Source organism: Penicillium canariense, assembly GCF_028826845.1.
Source record: "Penicillium canariense strain IBT 26290 chromosome Unknown utg000006l_segment0_segment0, whole genome shotgun sequence".
NCBI lineage: Eukaryota > Fungi > Ascomycota > Eurotiomycetes > Eurotiales > Aspergillaceae > Penicillium > Penicillium canariense.
In genome coordinates this window covers 1,284,624-1,307,769 of record NW_026622733.1, presented here as the reverse complement: position 1 = coordinate 1,307,769, position 23,146 = coordinate 1,284,624, and the positions used below count along the sequence as shown (strand labels likewise).

The following is a 23,146-nucleotide window of genomic DNA, read 5'->3' as shown; positions in this document are numbered from 1 at the left end:
TCCATTCCCTTCCGCTACCGGGGATCCCGATGTAAACCTCCTCCATTTTACACCCCTGCAATTGCATCCTTTCCCTTGGCAGGATGTCCAGTGCCGTCGCTCAGAGCGACCTGTCCGTCCTTCGGCCGCGCGCCGTTCCCCTCCAGTCCGACCCCCAGTCTGGCATGAGTCTCACGCCGCCCGCGACGGACAAATCGCCCTTAGACACGAGGTATGTCGTCCACTATCAATCTTATCCATAAGTCTTGTGCAATGGCGCCTAACCTCTCCAACAATAACTGCAGCGGCGCCTCAACTCCCGTCCCTGAAGATGCTCCCCCTCCGCGCATTCGATCTCAGTGGCCCGCAAGCAGGTGCGGGCACGGAATCGCCTCTTCTATACCATCGACTATATTCCTCGAGTGTCCCATTTCGATCCCGACAGCGACTACCATGATTTCCGCGGATTCTTCACTCTGTTTTGGATCAGCTTGGTGATTATGGTGGTCACGACCGTGCTGCGCAATATCAAGGATACTGGATACCCGTTGCGGGTGCGGGTTTGGAGCTTGTTGTCGGCCAATGTGTGGGAGCTGGGTCTGACTGATTTGGCCATGGTGGTCAGCTCAGCGCTGGTCCTGTCGATGCATCGGCTCTACCGGAGCGGGCCGCGGTGGCTGCGATGGGCACGTGGAGGTGTGGTATTCCAAAGTGTTGGAGAGGCGCTGTGGCTGGCAGTATGGATCAAGTAAGTTCTGTCTGCATTTGTATCAGATCTTTGGGTATTGGACTGACGATGGCGTCAAAGCTGGCCCTTCATGCGCCTATGGACCTGGACTGCCCAAGTGTTCTTCACCCTCCACGTCTTGACGATCCTGATGAAGCTGCACTCTTATGCCTTCTACAATGGTCATCTCAGTGAGACTGAGCGTCGCCTCGCTTCTCTTGATAATCCGGGTCCCATTGAGCCTAGCTCCCCTGCCGCAGTTCGGTACCCAGAGCCATACCGACGCCGGCCGTCTATGAAGCCCCAGCACGATGAAGACGATTCTACCGAACCACTGGCCCGTCTGCGTGAAGATCTGGCTACAGAGTTGACATCACCGCTGGGCAACATTTCATATCCGCAGAACCTGAGCCTTGGAAACTATACAGACTTCCTCTTTTGCCCGACGCTGTGCTACGAGCTGGAGTACCCGCGCCGACAAGATCGCCGCTGGGACGAGATTGCATGGAAGACCCTGGCCGTCTTTGGATGTATCTTCTTGCTAACTCTGACGAGCGAAGAGTTTATCGTGCCTGTCCTGAGCGAGGCACACGGCCAGTTGGAAGCATTAGATACCATGACCGACAAGGCGCTCGTCTTGGCTGAGACCATTAGCATGCTCCTATTCCCCTTCATGGTAACCTTCCTGCTGGTGTTCCTGGTGATCTTCGAGTATGTGCTGGGCGCGTTCGCGGAGCTCACCCGATTTGCGGACCGGCACTTCTACTCTGACTGGTGGAACTCGTGTGACTGGTGTGTTCAAGCCCCACTCTATATCACTCATGCCCCTACGTACTAACTAACACCCAATATCAGGCTTGAATTCTCCCGAGAGTGGAACGTCCCCGTTCACCACTTCCTGTTCCGCCATGTCTACTTCCCGTCCCGCACCTACTTCTCCCAGCCCGTCGCCATGTTTATCACATTCCTGGTTAGCTCTATCTTCCATGAGCTTGTCATGAGCTGCATCACCAAGAAACTGCGCGGCTACGGCTTCGGAGCTATGATGCTCCAGCTGCCCATCGTCGCGGTCCAGAAGTCCCGGTTCTTCAGGGGGCGGACAACCCTCAACGTGAGTTCGGACAATACTATGAATCCCTTTGAGAGAAACACTAATGTCTCGCGTAGAACATCTTCTTTTGGTTCTCGATGATCCTGGGTCTCTCGATGGTAAGCCTATGACTTCGTCGCGGAGTAGGTGGCGATCCATACGTGTGCTATTGCTAATACGCTTGGTCTCCAGATGTGTGTGTTTTACGTCTTGGTTTGAGTCGTGTGTGTTTTTTTTTTCTCGTCGATATTATACCAATTGGAACGGGAGCGGATAATCCGCGCACAAATCGAATTTAGCAACGGTGGGTTAGATGTGTATATTACGGATTGGAAGATGCGTACTATTTATTGAATACCCCTTGGCTATATTTACTGGTCGTGGCTTGGAATGGCGCTCGCTATGGGCTTGTATATAGACGCAAGCAAATTATTGTAACATTCGATCCTTGGTTGCTAAACTTTGGTCTATTCGCTAAGGTATCAGTTCCTATTGTTCCGTACAATCATCATGTCGAGATATGAAAATCCCCTCCTTTCCGATACATTAGAGGGACCGGTAGGAGATAAACCATCCATCAAACACGAGTCGGAGGAAATCTAAAGAATACCTCACTCCGGTGATCCAGTCTCCGAGACCTCCAAGCCTACATTTCAGTCGGCATTGGTCATACGATGGAAATCAAACAAGCCACGGCATTTTTTTCTTCATTTAGTGGTGCTGTACCAGTCTACCTATCCACACCAAACTGGGACAAACCGAAAAGAAGCAAAACACAAATACCAAGGTCCAGTCAATTCATAGATGGTCATATCCAAGAGCGTCAATTCGTTAGTTAGGGGTTACCCCACTGAGGTTTGTTTCCACGGGTATCTAGAAATGTGCCCGGGAGGGTTAATGACAAAGAACAAAGTCGAAAAAGAGTCAAAAAAAAAACAGCCGACACGAACAATTTGCGAACCGGGGAAGATCACAGAGAAAGAAAAAAAATGAGATGCGCCAGATAGGTTGTTGTATGGTATGTTAATTGTGAGACATGAGACATGAGATAATAACACCATTCCCCGCCCCGTAGCGCCGACAAAGAAAGCAGACGCTGCACGGCACGCCCCCACCGGGCGTGCCTGATCATGCGCGGATACCCAAACCAAACCGAACCGAACCGAACCGAACCGTCCCAATGCTGGATGGCGGGGGAGTATATTCGACGCCTTGGCGGAACGTACCACCCCCATGGCGTGGGGATAATGGAAACTGGACGTGGCTATTCACGCTGGCTGGGAGCCAGGAGTTTCCGTCAAGTAAAAATGTGGACTGGGCGCAAAGGCGACCCAACAAAAGTATAATCAAGAAGAAATGTGGGAAGAACAGAGTGCGCGTGAGTGGATGGAAGACGAAATTAAAGCATTGGTCAAGCGCAGAGAAGAAAGAGAAGCACGAGCGTGGAGCTGTCGTTATTTATATAGTTTCGATTATGCGAAGGCAGACTGACGTCTGCCCGGTGGAGGATGGCGGTGGTCGGTGTAGTAGTGAGATCGGCCGGGCGAGACCTGTGCGTCGCTGGGCCGGATCTCACGAGCGTACTTGATATCCTGGGCCCGAGGACGAGGAGTATACTCGACATCCTCGTACTGCCGCACGGGTCGCACAGAGCGGACCTCGACGCGGGGGGAGTCGGCGGCAAATGTGCTGGCTCGCTTGGGTCCCATTCGACTCCGTTCAGGGGATATGGAGCGGTACTTGGAGGATTTCGGCGAAGGTTCGATGATCACAGGGTCCACAATCTTGTAGCGGGAGGTGGTGGTCTTAGGCGAGGTGCCTCTCGGGGCCATCTCGGGAGTGCTGGGGCTAGAGTAGCCGGAGTCGTAGCGTCGTGTGGACCGTGGAGGGACTGGTTCGCGGACCATTTTCTCCAGGTCCGGCTCCTCGCGACTGGAATTCTCGCGCTTGGGGCGGGTGAAACCCGTGGAAGTGGTAGCGCGTGCTCCGAACAGCGATGGGCGAATGGAGGACTTGTAGCCGGGGGAGGTGGATGAACTGGGCATCTTGGGAGCCTTGAATTCCTCGCGGTCTCTCCGCGAGGGTTCCAGGTGCTCATAGGAGTTGTGTCGCGAGGTTGACTGATTCCGGGTGGAGCGGGAGGACCGAGCCGCGCGCCGCGCCATGTTCGCCTCCGGTTCGGCCGACTCGTAACCACGGTGGCGCTGTGGGGACCGCGAGCTTCGCGGACCTTCATACTTCGAGCGCTGGATATGCTCCTCCGCCAAGTGATGCCAGCTATCCAGCTTGTTGTGAAATCGGCCGGCAAGCTCATCGTCCTCGTCATCCTCGTAGGCACGACCATGATGCCGCGCGGATTCTGTTGGCCGGGCTCGCGATTCCAGTGGCTCACGGGACTCACGCGACCGGCGTGTCGGCCGCTTCAGACGCACGTACACGTCGGAGTCACTGGAATCAGAGGCGCTGTCCGACTCCGCATAAGAGTCGTATGCCTCATACTTGGCGGACGCTTGGCGACGGCGCTCGCGGTCCCGTTGCTTGGCCCGGTCGGCTTGCTTCAGTTTGGTCGTCTCACGAAGCTCCTTGGCCGCTCGCTGGCTGCTCATGGGGGTGCGGGGTTTCATCTTCTCCTCAGTCGGCTTCGGCTTGGATCGCACGCCAAAATCATCGTACTTGCGCGACATTGAACGGGGCTCCTCCGTAAAGCGCAAGGCCTCATCCAAGAAGGCATCCACCGGCACCCGTTCCTCAAAAACGCGACCCTCCCGCACCTCACGGGGACCTCCGCTTCCACTGCCCCGTGGGAATGGATACGTTGAGGACTCGTTCGTCCGTCTGCGTTGCTCCAGGATTTCGCGCTTGAGCTCTGCCAGCTTCGCCTTCTGGTCGTAGCGGGTTCGTCGTGTTTCGTCGGACAGGAGTTCATAGGCCTGCTGCACTCGCTGAAACTCATCTTGGGCGGCATTTCGCTGCGACTCATCTTGAATCTTGTCGGGATGGCACTTCAGGACCCGTTTGCGATGGGCGGCCCGGATCTCGGTGACGGAGGCTTCCTTGGAAACCCCCAGCACCACATATGGGTCGATATCGGGTGGCGACGTCATGATCGAGGGGGGGAAATGGATTTCAATCAACCATCAACAGGGGGAGTAAAGCCCTGCCAGGAATTGAAAGGGCGAGAAGGAAGGGAGAAGAGTGAGGTGGTAGTTACGGTCCAGGGAAAGAGAGGGGAAGGAAGAGGCGGTGGAGCGAGCGACGTATGTATGGAATGCCACTGGGGAAATCGGGCCAGAATCCACTACCTCCCGACACCTCCAGAAGATAGTCGCAGCCCCCGGAAGGATCGAATGGCCAAATTGTCAGCAGAGGGGGGCAAATTAGGAGATCGGTTAATCAACGATGGAAAATCCAGACGGCTTAGAAATGGAGATGGCCGTTCGGCGACGGTCGGGGCGAAAGGAAGTCGGAATCGGTGCCGTTCCAATTAAAGAAAAACCAGGGGGAGCGGGTGATGCGTTAATTAGGCCCAGAGTCGGTCAAAACCACTTCCGATCCGTCTTGTACAGAGTAATGACTGAGCCACAGAGCAGTGCGAAGTCTCTGCCGTCGGAGTTGTCGGGGCTGTCGTGGCCGTCGTAGGTCTGCCAGGGGCCATTGGAGGGGACCATTCCCTTTCACTCCGCCACGAGACTAAGAGACTAACGCCCAACAGGGAGGTGGCGGGATGGATTTGAGAACAGAACTTGCTCTTAGGTCGTCTCACAAAGACTGGTCGCCTCACTTCGTCCTCGTTCAGCGCTGGATGCCCAACGACAGGAGATCTGATGGCAGCTGAACGTGGTTCTCCCCTTTTCTTGCTGGAGAGGCCTGCCTACTAATACGCCATCGTACATCGCCTACAATCCACGTAAATGAACCGATGACACCTCGGCGAACGCCTATCACCCATCACCCTGCCCGCCCTCACGGCCAGGCGCTTGGTGCGGCGCCCTGACTGGCCCTGACTGGCTCTGGCTGGGCCTCTTCACCGGTCGTAGCTCGCCTTTTGCTGCGCCTGTGCGCCTCACCCGATTGGACTGGTCGGACGTGGCATTACATGGATGTTTCCTCGAATGCCGCATCTCATTGGAATTCCGGGGAGAACAATCCCTCCAGTCACCCAAAGTGGGGCGATCAACACGAGGCCGCCCTGATCCATGCCGGAGAGGCCTCATCATTGCGCATCCGCAGTCCTCCTTACGGTGTACACCACACCGACGCTATTTCCACTGCCCCGCATGGCGCAGTCCTCGCTCACGTCCCTCCAGGGAAACCCATCTCATGCAGATCTACCGATCATCGGTCGTCCAGCTTCCCCGTTAACAGGTTCCAGGTTACAGGTTCCAGGTTACAGGTTCCAGGTTACAGGTTCCAGGTTACAGGTTCCAGGCTACCACTTCCCACCGACTGACCCCTACTGACAGCCAGTTCAAGGCTTCCTCGTGCCATTGCCTACGTTTCCTCTTCCCCACCAAGTGCCGGGAGTCGAAGGCAGCCCATGGAATCCCCCGCATAGCGCGGCTTTTGCCTCTTCGCCTCGCCCTTTCTTTTTTGGCCGGCCCCACCTCAACCTGGGGCCGTGCCGCTCGGTCGATACAGTCCATGGTGACTCTCCCGGGAATCAAGACAAAATAGACTGTTGAGTCAGTACATACAGTACAGTACTTTGTGCCTGGTACGGAGTTCTGCGTACCAGGTACGGTAATGGTGGCTGAGCGCCCCACCGGTCCCTCGTGGGTTCGGTGGACACCTGAATCTGCCGTCCGCCTTATTCGGCTGATCGTTCGCCCTGCCTGAAGAAGTCATGGAAATAGAGTCGCCGATTTTGATACAGGTCCGTTTTTCGTGTCGCATGAAGATGATGCTCGATCTCCCGCGGCTGAACTCGCAGCTTGGTCTCTCCGGTACGGTATGGACGGGTCCATCCCGGGCCAAATATACGCTACCGAGGACCTGCTCGATTGCTCTTTCGCATGGTCGATCCCCGGCCCTTTCGCTCGACCTGATTAAGTCGATCGGCCAAGTCATCTGGAGACGAAATAACTCACGACTAGTGAGTTAGCTCTTGGGGCCGCTGGTCCTGGTCAGTGTTTTTAGCCCGCCCCCAGCCAATCGCATTGCCTCGCGAGTTCCGGTCCCACCAGGACCCATGATCCAACGTGTCGCTCCGCTGTACATCAACTACACCGTAGGGTCACCCCGCCTTCCCTCCCGAATACCATCAACGAAATCAACGAAAGACAGGCCACGGTGCCCCGACGCCGGGATCGCAGTTGCAGGTCTAGCGGTGCAGTCATCTGGATCCAGTGCTGCGGTCCGCATGGCCAGAGATAGCCGGCGAACCCATCAGCTGGATTCATCCCAGCCTAGGGCCGAGGCGGCTATGTTTGGTCTCCGTAGATTGGCATCTGAGAGCAGATAACGGGCTCGTCGAGCGGGCATGGATATCGAAGAAGCACGTGTCTGAGAACGGGTTCCCGGCCACCCATGGCAAAAGGGGTCATTTGATGGTCGGAATAAAGAGTGTGATGGGCTCTGCATCCATTCACCCCACTCATCTATTCGTTCAATAGATGAGGAGTCTCCGCAGGGCTCACAAATTCGACTCGGAAGCAAAACCAAGGCCCGCCTATCCAATGGCTTCCCATCACCTTGCCCGAATCAGAATCAGAATCAGAATCAGTATCCTCCGATCCCACCAGGATCACCACCCAAGTAGCACAAAGGCATCCTTTCCCGAAACACAGGGTTCCAATACCCCATCCGTTGGGCAAACAACCCAGGGGACTCCGTAGCATCCGGAAGCTTGAGCTCATCCTGGACCGGCATGGGCTGGTCCCCCGCGCCCCTGCAACCCCCGCGACGGTGCGATCCGGCCAAGCAACCCGAACCACTTCGGTGAATCCACCATTGGACCTTGGCAGCGCAATCAGGATGCACAGTTGCACAGAGAACACCCCGCAGTGCGATCCCGGGAGGAAGCTGGAACATACACGGCCGCGGTTCACTCCGGACACGCGAAAAGCACGCGCAAAGAAGTCAAGCCCGGCCCGGCCAGGCCCAACCGAACCAACCCAAATCAAACCAGCTATGCAACTGCCCCTGCGTCATGGCCGTGTTTCCCATTTCATTCAAAAATTCAAACCCCTGAGCACAAACTACCAACCACTCCCTGCACCGTTCTGAAACCCCAGACACCGCCCTCCCATCGGCCGACGGCTATCATCCCAGCTCTCGGGAGGCAGGTGTGCTCGTACCCCACCCCACCCCTCCAGGCAAGCCGATCAACCTGCTGAAGAAACCACCCCCTGCACCTCTAGATGATCGGCGTTGCAGCTCAAAGGTCACCGGTGTCAGGCAAGGGTGGGCGGGGCAGCGCGTGGTTGGCGCAGCGGCTTTGTGGGTTTGCCGTCCTTGTGTGCGGGTGGCCACTAGGAGCGCGGGTGCAAGCGCTTCGGGTGATAGGGTGATGGGCGGAATTAATGGATGGGTTCGAGACCGGCAGGGCGATTTGAGTTTAGATTTGCGGTGCAGATGACTGATGGCGGAGGGGAGATGTGATGGTGGTGTGTGATATCGCTTGCACAGTGTCTGCGAAACGCCGCTGGGGTTGTGGTGGGGGCGATCTGTCAGATGCGCAACGCTCCAGCAGAGGGTTGCGGCTTGTGGGGCGGGGCTTTCGTTTCTGGTTCGGAGAAGGGGGAGAGGAATGGGCGATAGTCCGCCATACGATCTAGCGTATGTGGTGGACATGTTTTCGATATACGGGTCTTGCGCTTGCAGCAGTGTCGAGATAGGGCTCCTTGGATTCGCAGGCCGATCAGCGCCGCCCGGAGCATCGCCCGGGTCCATCAGCCCATCCGATGGCAGTCTTGCAGCCTCGCAGCCTCGAGCCAAGCTGCATGGCCTCCGGCGAGAGAATATGCGCAGGTAGACCTACCGAGTACTTCAGTTCCTAACTGATGTAAGCCTTAAGAGTCTGACAGCATCGCTCGACACGCCGCTCCCCCGCCGGCTAATCCCCAGAGCAGGTATGCATCAAAGCGGCCAACCATCGGCTTGCAGAGGGCCAAAGCTCCTGGGGTCCTTCGTGCATAGCACTGGAAAATGCACTAGATCGAATTTCCCCAGCCACCAAATGCACGACAGCCCTGCTTACAGGTGCCGTGTGCGCATCAAGATTTTCTGTCGGGATAAGGCTGCTTCGAGAAGGGCTCAGCCGCCTACGGCCGGATCTGCCTAGATGGGAAGGAGGGCGACGCCAAAGGCTCGGGGGTCAGATGCACCCCCAGGCACTGGTTTACGATGCATAGTCCCGCCCTACTAGATGCAAAGCTCTACGTCCACTATTATCGCCGGAATCGTTTGCCTCCCTGGTGCGGCCGGCTGGTCGCCAGGACATTGGCGATGCAGGTCGCCCTTCTCGGTGATTGCAAGAGAGAGATAGGGCTTCGTGATTACCCAGGCTCGATGATGAGGACGCCAATGAACACGAGCTGAAGCCGAGTTCAATGACTGCCCTGTCCAGGCGTAACTAACAGCTAGCTCGCGCGATGCTGGAACTGTGCTTGACTGTGTCACTTTTTCTCTGGACCCCAGCATGAGAGCTCCTTAGCTGTCCTAACGCTCTGCTCTTTCCGATGGTCTGCTGCTTCCTGCTGCCTGCGGTCAGCAGGGTATCCCCACGAGAATATTGATGGGTTTAACATGTGGCTCAGCCTCGATCCCCGCGGACCATCTACGAGTTCTCTCCAGCCCCGTTTACATGCACATGGCCGTAACCTGCTACCAGCAGTCTAATGCGGCTTGGGGTTCAATGAAGCGCGCTGTACCCGACGAATGCACTGCCAGTTTCTTGCCCCAGTGAGGCCATTCACAGGGACAATCGTGGTGGCGTATGCCTCACAATAACAACTGTCGACACCCAGATCGCAGCGGCACTGTGCTCATGTTGTCAGCCCCAGTACCCTTGGAAATGGGAGTATGGAAGCCCAAATGTTTTGGTGACACTGTTCGGCTTGTCCACTCGGGTGGTGCGGATACTCGCGGCTCTGGTGTTGACATTGAAGCAGTACAAACGAGGCTCCGGGCTCCGTGACCATGTTCATGCACTATCGTGGGTGTTTGAGCCGGAGTTCATGGGAATAGTCTGTACCTTGCATGCATTTCTAGTAGCCTAGAAGTGTGACCTCCCAGCTTTTGCTGTGCTGGGTGGAAATGACCAAGGGCGCCAGCCTTGAGTACGAATACCATTTGCGCTCGCCTCAGTAGATATGCTGGCTTCTATGGCATCCATACTAAGGGTCGCCGGATGCCATATGTCGTCCACCGAGTTGAGAGCGGGTGTGCATACCTTCAAGATAAGAGTGTCTGCTCGCCGTCAAGGAACCAGGTAGGCACTGTAGTGTGGAGAACACCTGCGACACAATATCAGGGCTGCTTAGCAATTCCAGTACCAAAGCAACTAACCCTCAATGACTGAAGCCCAAGGGAACCACAAAATCTCATCTTATCCTGGGAGTGTTAGTGATGCCTACTACCGAGCGCGAAAGACGGCATCTCCGATTGACCGAGCGACGTGACCCTGCAGGACATAGATTGTCACTTTGCTAAGATTATTCTAGACTCGAAATGCACCTTTTCTGGTATGAGGTAAGATGAATAAGGCAGTCGTGCGCTCCACATTGGGCGTATAAATCTAGGCTGAATGCATTCGCCAAGTTCATGGGAGGGATTCATGTGGACGGTGAATTTAGGCCGGTTTTTGGTTCTAAGCACACCTCTAGGTATCAAGGCTGATAATGTTTTGCTGAGAGTAATATGTTTTGATCTTGACTACCTAAATCTCCCCCGGAATGGTCCGATGAGGTATGAGTGACGTTCTCCGACACAAAGGCTCAGTCTAAGTCTGGCCGTTCCAGGTGGGCTGTCGGCTGAGTGGGTTCGCGGTTGATGCCACATATATCTGGCCATTTAGAGTGCCCGGTAAGACCCTAACCCGCGAGTGAACACATAGCATATGATTGACTTGTTACCGGTGACTTATTATCGTAGCATTAGGGGGTTAATTATCTGATCAAAAGCGGTGCCTTCGCAGTCCATGGTATAGATTAGTCATCAGACCCAGACTTTGATCAACCTCAAGATCGGGACATTTACTGCATTGAGTCCGCCTCAGATGTTGATTTTCGGTGTGAAATGTTGAAAATTAGAGACAGGCAGTATGAAAAGAAGTTGGTCAATAGCATGATATCGAGGGACCTGAGTGTACCTCTTGTCATATTCGCTCAAACAGAACTACTTCTCCCGTACACCCACGCCCGTCCCTTAGCTTATCAAAAGGCTTTCTAGAACATTGCCACTGGCAGCCCTAACGGCATGCCCTAGAAGGAGCTGATGAGATGGCACCAGAATTGGGGGAACCACAAATCTGACATAAGCAGCAATTTCGGCGCCAGGCGGGTCTTGGGTCTAAAGCACGTGACATCAGGCTCCCATGATTGGTTGGTCTTAGGGCTGCGGCCCTCTCCCACTAATCCACACACAGCAGTGCACTCGGGGCTCGCTTAACCCCCTTCGCCTGCGATCCATCCGACTTCGTTGTGTGCGTTGAACTTGACTCCAACGACAACAACCGCCGACAACCATCCAACCTTTCTATCCACAAAGGTGACAGAGCAGGATGTCCTCTTTCGAACCAGTGGTGCGTTCCCTGACCTTCCCACGCTTTTCCTGCTGTGCCCATCGATCTCGCTCGCCTCGTCTCAAACCTCATCTCCAATCTTCAACAACTTCACCTTTGGCGTGCAACAACCAGAAAAACCGTGATCGCTGACTGAATGCTTCTGGAATATAGGTCGTCATTGACGGCAAGGGACACCTCCTTGGTCGCCTGGCCAGCACTGTTGCCAAGCAGCTGCTCAACGGCCAGAAGATCGTCGTTGTGAGATGTGAGGCCCTGAACATCTCCGGCGAGTTCTTCCGCGCGAAGCGTACGTTCAACCCTATCCCGATTCTTTCTCTTTTCTGTGGTGTTCGAAATATTTGCGACGGAACAAAAGGAGGACAGTTGTTGCGACGCCAATCTGGGCAAAACCCACGTCGACTATGTGGCGCAACCGACGCTGACTTGGAACCTTTTGTCGACCTACAGTGAAGTACCACGCCTACCTCCGCAAGGCTACCCGTTTCAACCCCACTCGCGGTGGTCCCTTCCACTTCCGCGCTCCTTCCCGCATCTTCTACAAGGCTGTCCGCGGCATGATTCCCCACAAGACTGCCCGCGGTGCCGCCGCCATGGAGCGCCTGAAGGTCTTCGAGGGTGTCCCCCCTCCCTACGACAAGAAGAAGCGCGTTGTCGTTCCCCAGGCTCTCCGTGTCCTGCGCCTGCGCCCCGGCCGCAAGTACTGCACCGTCGGCCGTCTCAGCCACGAGGTTGGCTGGAAGTACCAGGATGTCGTTTCCCGGTACGTTACACTCCACCACTTTCAATCTAAAGTCGTCTTTTCTGCTTTAATCAGGATCATACTAACACATTGCTTTGCAGACTTGAGGAGCGTCGGAAGGTTAAGAGCAAGGCCTACTACGAGCGCAAGAAGGCCGCTCGCCGTAACCTTGCCAAGGCGGAGCAGGGTGCGAATGTGGACAGCAAGACCAAGAGCCAGCTCGCCCAGCTTGGCTACTAGATACCTGATAAAGAGCGGCCGGTTGTTGTGAGTGACGGATCCGGGTTGGGATCGCGAACGGTTTTGTTTCAGCGAACTTGAACGGCAAGCCGAGATCGACCTTTCTATTGGGCCTGGACCCCCGCCTGTGTTGTCTTGACTTCTTTTTCATGAATACCACTGCTCTTGACTGGGTTGTGACGGACATGGATGGAGGAAGGTGATCTGGTGGGGCCTTACTGGGTTTCTTCGGAAATTCTCAAAAGCAGAAAAAACGGAGTAGCGGGATGAAAGGTTGTTTCAAAATAGCTGGCTGTTGTCTCGCGCCGTGGCGGTTTTAATCCAAAACAATTTTCAAGAGTTCAACATGATCTTATGACGATGCAGGTTTATTTTTCTACCTTGCGCGTATCTTCCTAGTCGTCTTCCTCGTATTGTCGACACGGCTGGACTGGCTCCCCGTGGTAGTTCATCTATTCTCAACTATCTCTACCTAGACCATCTGCTTATCATCCTATGCGATCTCCCTCTCGTTATCAACTTGACCTTATCTGAAGGTTATCGATGAACGACTGAATTGTCTGGAGTAGGAACCACAACCGAAACCCTGCTCCACAAATGTTCAATCCGGATTATATGCACTAAAGCCCTAATAACCCTAATGACACCATCACGGCGTCTGCAATAATTCCAGGTGGTTATTCAATCGTATTGGGTTTTTCATAACTAAATAATCACATCGTGTCTTCGCCGTTTATTACCTTTGTCTCGCAGAAAAAATATCTTTGTTCGGTGCACTATATATTTGGAGCAACGTCGAGGTCAAGATCAAGATCAAGACCCAGTACCCAACTACCTACCAATACCCAGAACTCCATGCTAGGTATCGCTCCTAGATAAGATCAATATAACAACTGTCACCGCACCCGATTAGGCTCCTACAAGGCTCATGCGCTGTTAGCCTCATAGTGCATGCTCGTGCCAGGCATAGTTTTACACCAAGATTTGTATTTCGCTTTACCGTTGATTGGACTCAAGCATTCTTATATTCATTCCAAGGCTGGAGTGAAGCATGTCTACAAGTACTATATAGTGTTTGCACTGGAGCTGCACTGGATGTCTGGAAAATCCTTCTCGAAGCTTTACGGCCCAGCACGTCCGTCCTCCCTGTATGGATGTTGCCATAGGGGAGACCACTCTAGATAACGGTAAATGTAAAATAAACCCGTTATAGCTTAACGTGGTGAGGTTACACTTACAGTTGAGGCAAAAAGTGCAATACCTTGGTGGCTTTACGTACCGGATTTTCTTTGACCGGTGGGGCTTTCCTTTTAGGTTCCGCCGCTTTTATGAGGGCGCTCAGAGTCAGGCTCGCTAAGTAAAATTTAGTCTATGCTTAGGCTCACTAAGCTGCTCAGTACACGCTTAGTCTATACCCAAAGGAGCATTCGGCCCCACAATACCATTTACTGTATTTTATGAACTACTTTTTGATAGCCCTAATTATACCTTCATTTCTAAAGGTGCTCTATCCTCTAATTCCGCCCCCCCTTCAAAAATACGAGTTAGAACTAGATGACTCAAATATGGAAGGCGTAGGTTTGATCTATCAAGCGGTGGCGCCGGCGCAAAGGCCTTTTTGGTTACTTATCTAGAGATGCTTGTGCGTAGAAGCTCAGGTATAAAGAACAACTATATTCCCTCTTATGACCACCCACTTAGCTTTGCTTTATTCCCCTCCTTATTGCTTTGAATTTTCAATTCCATGAAGATTCTAGGTGGCGATATCAGTTTGTTGAGAGAGGAGAATATAGATGCCAGGGGATACGCCTAGTAGGCAGCCTGAATGAGATGAATTGGAGATTAGCGGTTGGGATAAGCCCTAAACGGAAAAGTATAGTATATCCTTCACGGGAACTACCTTATCTGAGACAAGAACATTGTAAAATTCACCCTCCTGTGTAATATTCGGACGTGCAGTCATGGCAATGTTTTGCAGAAGTCATCAGCGATAGAACAACACTGATTCCTCAACAATTAACATCTTATATACCAAATGGCGTGTCATACCAGAGGAGTCTCTCGGCCTCTAGCTCTCCCTCATAGTTATCCTCCGTAAATGCATCCCGAATGATGTGTTGAATTTCCGGGAATCGATCTGCACCATACATAAGCTTTGTAAACTCCCAGTACTCAGGATAGAAGCCGGCGCATTCCCAGTCCACAATTCCAGACAGGCGCCCGCGATCAATAAGAATATTGCTAGGGTGCAGGTCCGCATGGGTGAAAACAGACCGGTACTGACTGGTGTGGACGGCCGCGATCTTGTCCTTTGTCTCCGTGCGCACGTAGCTGTGGACGAGGAAGGCATGGAATTCAGAGATCAGGTGGAACGGACCACATGTGCCGGAGGGAAAACGATGATCCGTCAGTGGGCCGCCATGACTGTTACCAAAGACGTACGAGGTCTGGTTCGGAATACATCGCAGCTGTGACAAAACCATCTTCAAGACTTTCGACAGCTGCTCGCGCTCCGAGTATGAGAGTCGGTGAAAGACCGCCTCCAGCGTTTGTCCGGGCAGGGCCGTCATAATGAGAACGGGATGCGTCCCCTGGTAATAATCCACCCAAAGGGGCGCTGGAATCAAAGTATACTGTTCCACCAGCCGCAATGCCTCAGCTTCGTTACGAGAAGAGCGAACACATTCTTTCGCATACAGTCCGAACGGCAGCCGGTGCACGAGGCCGGTGAAAGACCGCGGGTAGAGACGGCTGCCTAGTTTCAAGAGCACGCGGTAGCACTGGACACGTATGAACCTGGGCACGAGATGCCAAAGGGAGCGTAATGTCTTCTGTGTCGTTGCACTCAAGTGGACTATCCAAAGTGACTAAATCAGCCTTATAGTCCCATATGCAGGGAATCAGTGTTCCGTACACAAGGGGGGTGAGGGCCAGCCCTCGGCAATTCGTTCTTCAACATGGAATAGATGCAAGGAGGCTGCAATACGGTGGTGTATTCGGAACAAGAATGGATCTGGAAGAGGTAGATTGGCGTCTTGGGTCTCCATGATGAACATCTGCGTTGTCCGGTCCCATAGACTACCATCACTGAGGAAAAGCAAACCACAAGGCTCGGGCCACAGTCTGGAGACGAAATACTAGTACTAAGTCAGTCCGAAGTACTTGTGGTCTAAGCCAAGATCAAGGTACAGACATAAACTTTACTCGCCGTTTTGATTCTGGCCTCTGTGGCATCATTCCACGGGTCGACAGTATCAGTTGGGGGAAAGATTTGGATATGTCCATTTCGAAAAGCTGAATGAATGCTAGGGGAGAGTAGGAATACGTTTCTCAGCCGAGATTCCAATGTGTCCGTCTGCAGAAGGGTCTGAAGCTCGGATATCTTGGCAGGGGTCAAGAAGGCTTGCAGAAGGGCATAAAGAGGACCCTAGCAGTAGCACGACGTAATTTTGGTTAGATTTCTATTCTTTAATCTAAGCGTAAACATGCCTAATAGAAACCCACCTGCGGATCCATGTCACTATCATCGAAAAGGCTCGGCGGGATCACCCAGGCATGATCGAAACGAACGGATATGCTCGGGTCCGATGGCTTCTGATCCAGCATGAAGCAGTGCGAATCGTCACGAGCTTCGACCAGAGTTTGTGCTTCGGACGAGACTTTGTCTCGCTTGGCCACTGATTTGGTAGTTAGCGGAGCCTCAGGAGCACGCTCCGTTTCGACTGACACTTAGTGACAACTCGCTTCCAGTCGAGTTTTAATTCTTGCAAGATTTGCTTGGGAGGACGACCGGAACGATCGTGGACCCTTTCCCATATATACTGAGAAGCATATTCCGGATTGACAGCCTCGTCCAGAAAGGCTCTCCAGATCGAGTGCTCGGCTGGTGTGAGCCGGGTGGATTCGATTAGTCGGATAGTCGCATGATACCTTCCCAGTAGTGGCTCCATTCTTGCCGATGGGCGAAGAGTGTGTCTAGATCGCAATGTCTAACGTACTTCTGCGTGCCTTTGGACGGTCCTACCATGGGATGGGGGTTGGAAAAGGTCACGTGCGAGTACTACACCTAATGAGGCATCCGCTGGCAGAATCTCTTGGACAAACTTAGGACGAACTTAGTCCCTCAGCGCCCCTTGGTGACTTGCGTCTTTCTTTAATACTGGCACCTTTCTTCAATTATAAGTCTAGAAATGATAGGTGGTTGCCAAGTCTCTATTTTGTGGGCCGTTATTGACGCTGCTCCTGTCACAGTTGTGTCGCCCGTCGTCTGACGGTAGAGCCTTCGGGAAGCGGTAGCGACTACGGAGAGGGGCTAATGCACGGCTGCTGGTAACTTGGTTGGCTCTCGGTGCCCCGTCACCGATGGTAATCTGCGACTCTCAAGCAGCTGGCGGTTGCAGGATTCGTAACATGCTGTTCCTAGATTTAGCCACTTCAGGGTGATTATTAGGATAATAGCCAATCATTTCAAGTCGTGGAGGCGCAGTACTCTTCTCGCCGTCCCATTTAACGCTCTGGGACCTCATCTGCAATATGATACACATTGAAGATTAGATTAGACCCAATGAACTACTCAGGCTAAGCGCTATATGTAAAACGAGCATCGTCACCATTGACAGGCAGGTGGCTAAGCCAGACACGCACATATAAGGTCGCTTTGTGCCTGCGCTCAATCCCTCTATCCTTCCATTCAGCCCATCACTTCTAACATTGTAAGACAATATCACTATAAACCTCACAAATGTCGACACAGTTCACCTTTGAAATCAACGGCCTTTATATTCTTCTGTCTGACAGCGGCGACAAGAGTTACACATTTCATTGGGGCCTCTACCTACACCAGTCTACGACTTCGGGCTACCTCTATCATCTGATAAATGAGCCCAATTCGACTAGCTGGCGCTTCGACCCGCGACCTAGCCAGAACGTCATGTATTCTCAGAGACTGCTTGTGGCCCTCAAGATAGGAGTTTTAAGCCCTACACTTCACCAGGCTTTGCTTGATCGTCTTCAAGAAATCCCAATCGCTTATTCAACCCGATTCCACGAAAGCATCACTTGTCGAGTGTGTGGGTAAAAGAGGCACTCTTTGAGCTGGATGACGAAGGCTATATCAAGCTCACTCAGAGCGTGAACGAAATTGAAGTTGAGGCGAGGAACCTCGCAATCCGGAACAAGAGCCAGGGCAAGAAGACGATTTCTCGAAGTGCTGGAAGCCAAGCTTGAGATTCCATGCGCCGTCCAAGAGCGTCGAATAGGACTCTTATTATCCGCAGTGTAGGTTTCGTTTATAGGCACCCTGATCCTCATTAGTTATATTCTTACATGTCGATAGACTTTCGATGGCTATATTTGGGCAGAGAACCGATAAAGCTCTATCTTCTAGGCGTGCTGAAGAAGAAAGCTTTTCAGGAACAGTTAGTTAACTAGCAGAGCAGTGAGCATTATGTAAGCTCATTGATCTGCTCAGACCGCTCAGGAGCATGCTCATTTTTACTCAGTGAGCAAAAGTGGCGAGGGACTAAGCACGAAGATGAAAGGGGCAAGCCAAGACCTAGCATAGGAAATCTGGTACGTACACAGTCAGATTGCATTAGTATTTGCACTGTAGTACCTTGGCATGCCAAGGGACCCACTAGTTTTTTCTGCCGTTCAAGTTCCTCCATATCAATTCCCGTAGGAAGTTCCCAATTAATAGGGTACTAGCTTTCCCATCAAATTCCCTAAGCTCTATATTATAAGGCGATACTAGGTAGAGGATAGAGAATAAAGGGGGAGGAGTGCAGGTTTCTTATCAATAAAGGAAGGTATGATTAATAAAAGAAGGCGGTGTATGCGGGAAGTACCATAGTGCAAATACTAATGCAACGCCACTGTAAATCTTGGAAGAGGACCCACGTGTGGTAATACAGTTTCCACGCTAAGCTCAACGTGCCACTACCGAGGGGTCCAAGGGGAATTCCAAGGTTCCGCTCTACCTTTTCTTTCTCTCAAGTGCTATTGCTTCCAAGCTTCTTTGCCTGACTTCAACTTGGGTACATTTACCTGGCATTTGAACCAAGAAAAGGGTTCATCGGATTGTTCATTTGTTCAGAATACGGCCCAGAACGATGGAAGTATCAATCATCATCATCATCACTGTTACCATCAGCCACGATGGCTACGCCTGGAATTCTTCAGCGTAGTCTTAGGGATCCAACCTTGACGACAGAAGCCAAGTTCTGGCCAGGTGGCATCCCTTCTTTCATCAAGTCTCCAACAGAGAACTTTACTCTCGAGGCCTACGATTTCCCTCCTCTGGCGAAGGGCTGGTATCGCTTTGTTCGGGAAAATTGGGTCTCGAGCGACGATGAAACGGATGACTCCAAGGGTCAACAACGTCGATCCCTGATTGAATTTCCGAGATGTATGTTTTATGAGTTACTCTATATAAAACTGTAACTATATATATCTTTGGATATAGAAGCTAATATAGAACAGTCATATACAAACAAGGCCGCAGACCAAGGGGACCGGTTTTCGCAGGAGGTAAGATTTCTATTCTTTTTGTTCTTTGATAATCGGTTCCCGATGTTGTCGGGAGGAATCTGTTTTTTGACCTATTGTAGGAACTCTCTAGTTACGGCTGCTGCTATCATCCAAAGGTTGCCCCTTGGGAGCTGTGCCTTACTGCAGATGCCCCAAGACTATCAACTAACTGGGCGCTTTGGTTGAAGATTCAGTTACTATTCTATGATTACAATCGGATGAATGGTTACGTCGCGGAAGATACATATACAATCACGCCAAAGGAGAACGATTCTATTACTCTTGATAATATCAAGCGGTACCAGGGTCTGGAGACTGCTAATTTCGACATCGTAGCCTTTAACAATGTTGGGGAGGCAGTCTATGATTCCTTGCATCCCCCTCCAATCATTGTGGACGATTATGCGCTGAATACCGGCTTGGTACTTCTTGTTCTTTCCTATGTGAATGGCGTGCCTTATGAAGGCTACCGCATGCGTGCCTTGAATTTCTTCTCTCTCTCGGAGCTTATACTAGGTCTAGGCAAGCGATTGGAAGTCCTTTTAGAGCCATATGGAGGAGCAGGGCAGGACCCAGTGGACGAGAGGATTTATTTCGACAATGAAGCGTAAGTTGAAAAACCCGGGTGGCTATAAGTGATATGAGTTAACAATAATTTCTGTGATAGGTTTGACATGAAAAAACCGCTTCTAGAGATTTTACTGACTGAGTCAGAGGATCTAGGTGCGGAAGATGAAGAGGTAGAAGAGACGTTGAATGAAATAGCCCCAGGCTACTTGGAAGCAGAGGCAGAAGGAGACGGACTGGCAGAAGGGTTTGATATATTTAGCTCGGAATTTGAACTTGACTGATTCAATGTTCTACTGACGTGATGTACATAAATGTCAGATGCATGCTTACTAGTAGCTTGCATGGCGACCATGTTGATGCTGTTGCAAATGACGACGACGACGGATGCTGTATGAGCCTTTTCTGTCTTCCACTTCCTCCCAGGAGTCATCGTGTTGGCTTATTTTCTCCGCATCGTAATAGTAACTACCGAGGTCTTCACCGTCTTCATCAACTGTTACGCCTGTTGAAGATACTTAGTAATCGTTTTCTTCTAACACGTGAGGACTTTCTGTATAAACTCACTTTGAATTTCCCAGTTATTGGCATCGCGGGGATCAAGTCCTCTTTGTGCGATGACCTTGGCTGGGGCGAAGGTGACCCTGCACGCCTGTGTCTGGAGATATGTGCTCTTTTTTACTTTACCTTGGACATACTTGTATACGCCCATGGCATCAGGCTGATCCGATATAACGGTTGAGCCCGACAATTTCTTTTTGCCCGCATAAGCACACACGGCATTGTTCTGCGCTTTGCCAGACGTTGCGCCGATCTGGAGATCCGGATTGCCATTCAAATTAAGTCCCCCAAGAACAAAAAGGAGACCTGTTCCGGCATTTGTGCTCGGGTTCTTCGATGCACTGCTATCCAACGAGCCACCATATGGAGGGATGGAATTGCGGTCTGACCAATAATTCATGAGTGTGATGGTGTATTTCCGGTAATTGTTGGCGCCCAATGTGTCCTGGTTTGTCCACAATTTTTTCTCGGTCTAAAGAGATATGAAAGTTAGCACTTTGAGTTTCCTTTCTATAATATCCCAGAAAGCAGGAAATTTTGTGGTTACTAAAAGCGAAGGGGAGAAACATACAATATTATAGACCCGAGAAAGGAGGCCATTGATACTACCCTGATACATCTGCTGGGGATCTGGTACACATGCAACTTCCTGTGATGAGCACGATGATAATAGATTAGCTTCAGCAGAACGAGGAAATATCAGAGAAGAGGGAACATTAGCTTACCGCTCCAGTACCTCCTTCTTCACAGGCGTTGACTGTATTTAATTGTCAGTAGGAGAAGGGCTATCGTCATTGAGAAATCACTTACATGGGAACTCGTCACATGAGATACTTTCGACAAAGCCGTTCATAGCCTGTGCTGCTTTGTAACTTGTCTCTGCAGCTTTTTGGACAGCCTGTGCCCACAGGCTTTGTTTCTTTTCGGAGCACTCCTTTGTCATGTCACCACAAGCATCACCTCGGTTCTTTGATTGACTTCCTCTGATATATGTAAGTAGCTTCCAATTCGATCCCGTGTTTGCATCCAAGCTATGCGCCTGCAAATAGTTCTTGATATTCTTGCAAATACCAATGAAGTTCACAGAGGGTGTACTTTTCATCGTTTGTTCGTTGTTGTTAGCAACATTAGTATCCTGGAAAAATGCGCAATTGTAGAACAAGGCAGGGGGCTCATGGCATATTGTGGTGGCTCGTTTTGTGGAATCTAGGGTCGAATCGCAATAGCCCTCCAACTCGTCTGTCTGATTGTTGCAGCATCTGAAGTAGGCATCGAAAAGGCCCTTGTCACTGTCAATTGCCTTCACCAGCCTATCAGATGTATCGCTTCGCTTGCTGACGGTGTCATCATCCGACGAGTAGGAGATATATGTTTTGTCTATCAGCGTAATAGGATCAGTGGGTGAAGCAACATCGTACGTGCTACCCCAATAAGCCAATCCGTCAATAAACCTATTAACAGCCGGTCAGTAAGAGAAAAGAAAAATATAATAGCTCTTAGAGTAAAGGTGAGCTCACGAAACATCTGCTTGAAGAAATAGAGAGTAAAGGTAGTCGGCCCAATAGCAGAACTCTGCCGCTGACCCTTGCAATCCTGTGGACGCCGTAGCACTGACACCAAGGCTGACAGTATTTGACACGCCTGCTGTCACATAGCCGTCCATAAGTTTGCCACCTAGGACAGAGATACCGAATTTCACTTTGGGTGTCAGGCCTAGAGCTAATGTTCCGCTCGCGGAAACGGAAGCATCTAGTCGAGGTGTGACAGAGAAAGTATCAGGCTCATCATCGCCATCAGTGTCGGAAAGTTTTCCAGGAGCAATGCTAGCGGCTTCTCCATCTGAATCCTGAGGGAAATAGACCTCTGCCTTTGGCCAACTGACCACAACACCAGCGTTGAGCTCGCCGGAAACAGTCAACGAAGTATCCATGGACCCAGTCAGATCTAGAGCTGGTCCAATACTGATCAGACCCTTGATGGACATTCCGGGGAAAGTGATCCCACTGATGATCTCAATCTCCCCAGAAGTACTCTGGAATGATGCTTCTCCCCGAAGGGTCAGCAGAACTTCGGCCTCGGGCTCGACTGAGAAGTATCCATATGCAGCAATCAGCTTTGGGGTTGGCAGGATAGCACCTTCAAAGTAGTATGCATACTGCGCATCTAGACCCATATGAAAGTATGCATCCAGATCAAGGGTCTTGTCGACACCACCGCAGTTATTTTCCCAATGCAAAAGCTTGTGAGATTGGTCATACTCAAGGGGCAGGGTACCGGAGAGAAAACATGGATTTTTCTGAAAGCTTGTGTTTTCGGGAAATTCGGGGAGAAGACCTTGAACTGCTCCAACTTTTATGAGATGATCGACTATTGTCTTGAGTAATTAATGGAAATAACAAAGAATCCGCGGGAATTGCAGATTATATTACTGTAAGTGATCATCTAAAGCAGTTACCCGAACTCCAGTGAATGAATTGACCAGCTGCAGCTGTGAAAGACGTTTTCAGTCAAGTTTTTCTCTACTTTAAACAGACAGTAATTCAAAGGATCGATTTGAGATAAACAGTCTTGTTGACATCAATACCAAAGTGACCTGTACATGATGTTGAGTTCCCCTAGCTTTTGATAATCTCAGATTGGCGTCCATTTTTATTTGATCAAGTTTTATTTTTAATCATATAACATTGGCGAAAATTACATAACAATACCATACATGTTCTGAATTTACGGTAACGTAATTCCCGGCCGACCTGGTCACCCGCCCGTCCTGGTCAACCCCCCTATTAGAAATTTTTGAATCAATATATATCAACCAAAACGTATCAATTTCACTATATCTAGCGGTTTTTACAATGGTTATATCTATGCCTAATTTGGAAACACCCAGTACACCTCGGTGGTGCCCTGGTTGCTGGCTGAGCTGGTTGAATAGCCTCATCGGCCTGCTTATACGATACGACCCTCTCGGCT

At 51.4% G+C, this 23,146-nt stretch overlaps 8 protein-coding genes across 8 annotated transcripts; 4 read left to right on the top strand and 4 right to left on the bottom strand.

Moving 5' to 3' along the window:
* Positions 1-83: 83 nt before the first annotated feature.
* Positions 84-2,015, top strand: N7482_008450 (putative sterol o-acyltransferase (APE2); the record flags this gene model as incomplete). The annotated part of the gene is made up of 6 exons (XM_056690574.1): positions 84-211; positions 311-727; positions 788-1,498; positions 1,562-1,817; positions 1,874-1,915; positions 1,989-2,015. 6 exons carry the CDS (start codon positions 84-86, stop codon positions 2,013-2,015), a joined length of 1,581 nt encoding a protein of 526 aa, XP_056540339.1.
* Positions 2,016-3,268: 1,253 nt separating this feature from the next.
* On the bottom strand, positions 3,269-4,900 carry N7482_008449 (J domain-containing protein; the record flags this gene model as incomplete). Its single annotated transcript, XM_056690573.1, has 1 exon — positions 3,269-4,900. The coding sequence occupies one exon, from the start codon at positions 4,898-4,900 to the stop codon at positions 3,269-3,271; it is 1,632 nt and encodes a 543-aa protein (XP_056540338.1).
* A 3,157-nt stretch (positions 4,901-8,057) lies between these two features.
* On the bottom strand, positions 8,058-8,687 carry N7482_008448 (uncharacterized protein; the record flags this gene model as incomplete). Its single annotated transcript, XM_056690572.1, has 1 exon — positions 8,058-8,687. One exon carries the CDS (start codon positions 8,685-8,687, stop codon positions 8,058-8,060), a length of 630 nt encoding a protein of 209 aa, XP_056540337.1.
* Positions 8,688-11,517: 2,830 nt separating this feature from the next.
* N7482_008447 (60S ribosomal protein uL13) lies at positions 11,518-12,520 on the top strand (the record flags this gene model as incomplete). The annotated part of the gene is made up of 4 exons (XM_056690571.1): positions 11,518-11,538; positions 11,692-11,827; positions 11,989-12,301; positions 12,382-12,520. The coding sequence occupies 4 exons, from the start codon at positions 11,518-11,520 to the stop codon at positions 12,518-12,520; spliced, it is 609 nt and encodes a 202-aa protein (XP_056540336.1).
* Positions 12,521-14,544: 2,024 nt separating this feature from the next.
* Positions 14,545-16,470, bottom strand: N7482_008446 (uncharacterized protein; the record flags this gene model as incomplete). The annotated part of the gene is made up of 5 exons (XM_056690570.1): positions 14,545-15,374; positions 15,435-15,657; positions 15,714-15,947; positions 16,025-16,197; positions 16,248-16,470. 5 exons carry the CDS (start codon positions 16,468-16,470, stop codon positions 14,545-14,547), a joined length of 1,683 nt encoding a protein of 560 aa, XP_056540335.1.
* Positions 16,471-17,261: 791 nt separating this feature from the next.
* On the top strand, positions 17,262-17,746 carry N7482_008445 (uncharacterized protein; the record flags this gene model as incomplete). Its single annotated transcript, XM_056690569.1, has 2 exons — positions 17,262-17,452; positions 17,536-17,746. 2 exons carry the CDS (start codon positions 17,262-17,264, stop codon positions 17,744-17,746), a joined length of 402 nt encoding a protein of 133 aa, XP_056540334.1.
* A 930-nt stretch (positions 17,747-18,676) lies between these two features.
* Positions 18,677-19,899, top strand: N7482_008444 (uncharacterized protein; the record flags this gene model as incomplete). Its single annotated transcript, XM_056690568.1, has 4 exons — positions 18,677-18,926; positions 19,023-19,048; positions 19,129-19,655; positions 19,716-19,899. 4 exons carry the CDS (start codon positions 18,677-18,679, stop codon positions 19,897-19,899), a joined length of 987 nt encoding a protein of 328 aa, XP_056540333.1.
* A 48-nt stretch (positions 19,900-19,947) lies between these two features.
* N7482_008443 (CAZyme family GH18) lies at positions 19,948-22,349 on the bottom strand (the record flags this gene model as incomplete). The annotated part of the gene is made up of 6 exons (XM_056690567.1): positions 19,948-20,120; positions 20,183-20,259; positions 20,314-20,648; positions 20,902-20,933; positions 20,987-21,627; positions 21,694-22,349. 6 exons carry the CDS (start codon positions 22,347-22,349, stop codon positions 19,948-19,950), a joined length of 1,914 nt encoding a protein of 637 aa, XP_056540332.1.
* Between the last annotated feature and the right edge of the window lie 797 nt (positions 22,350-23,146).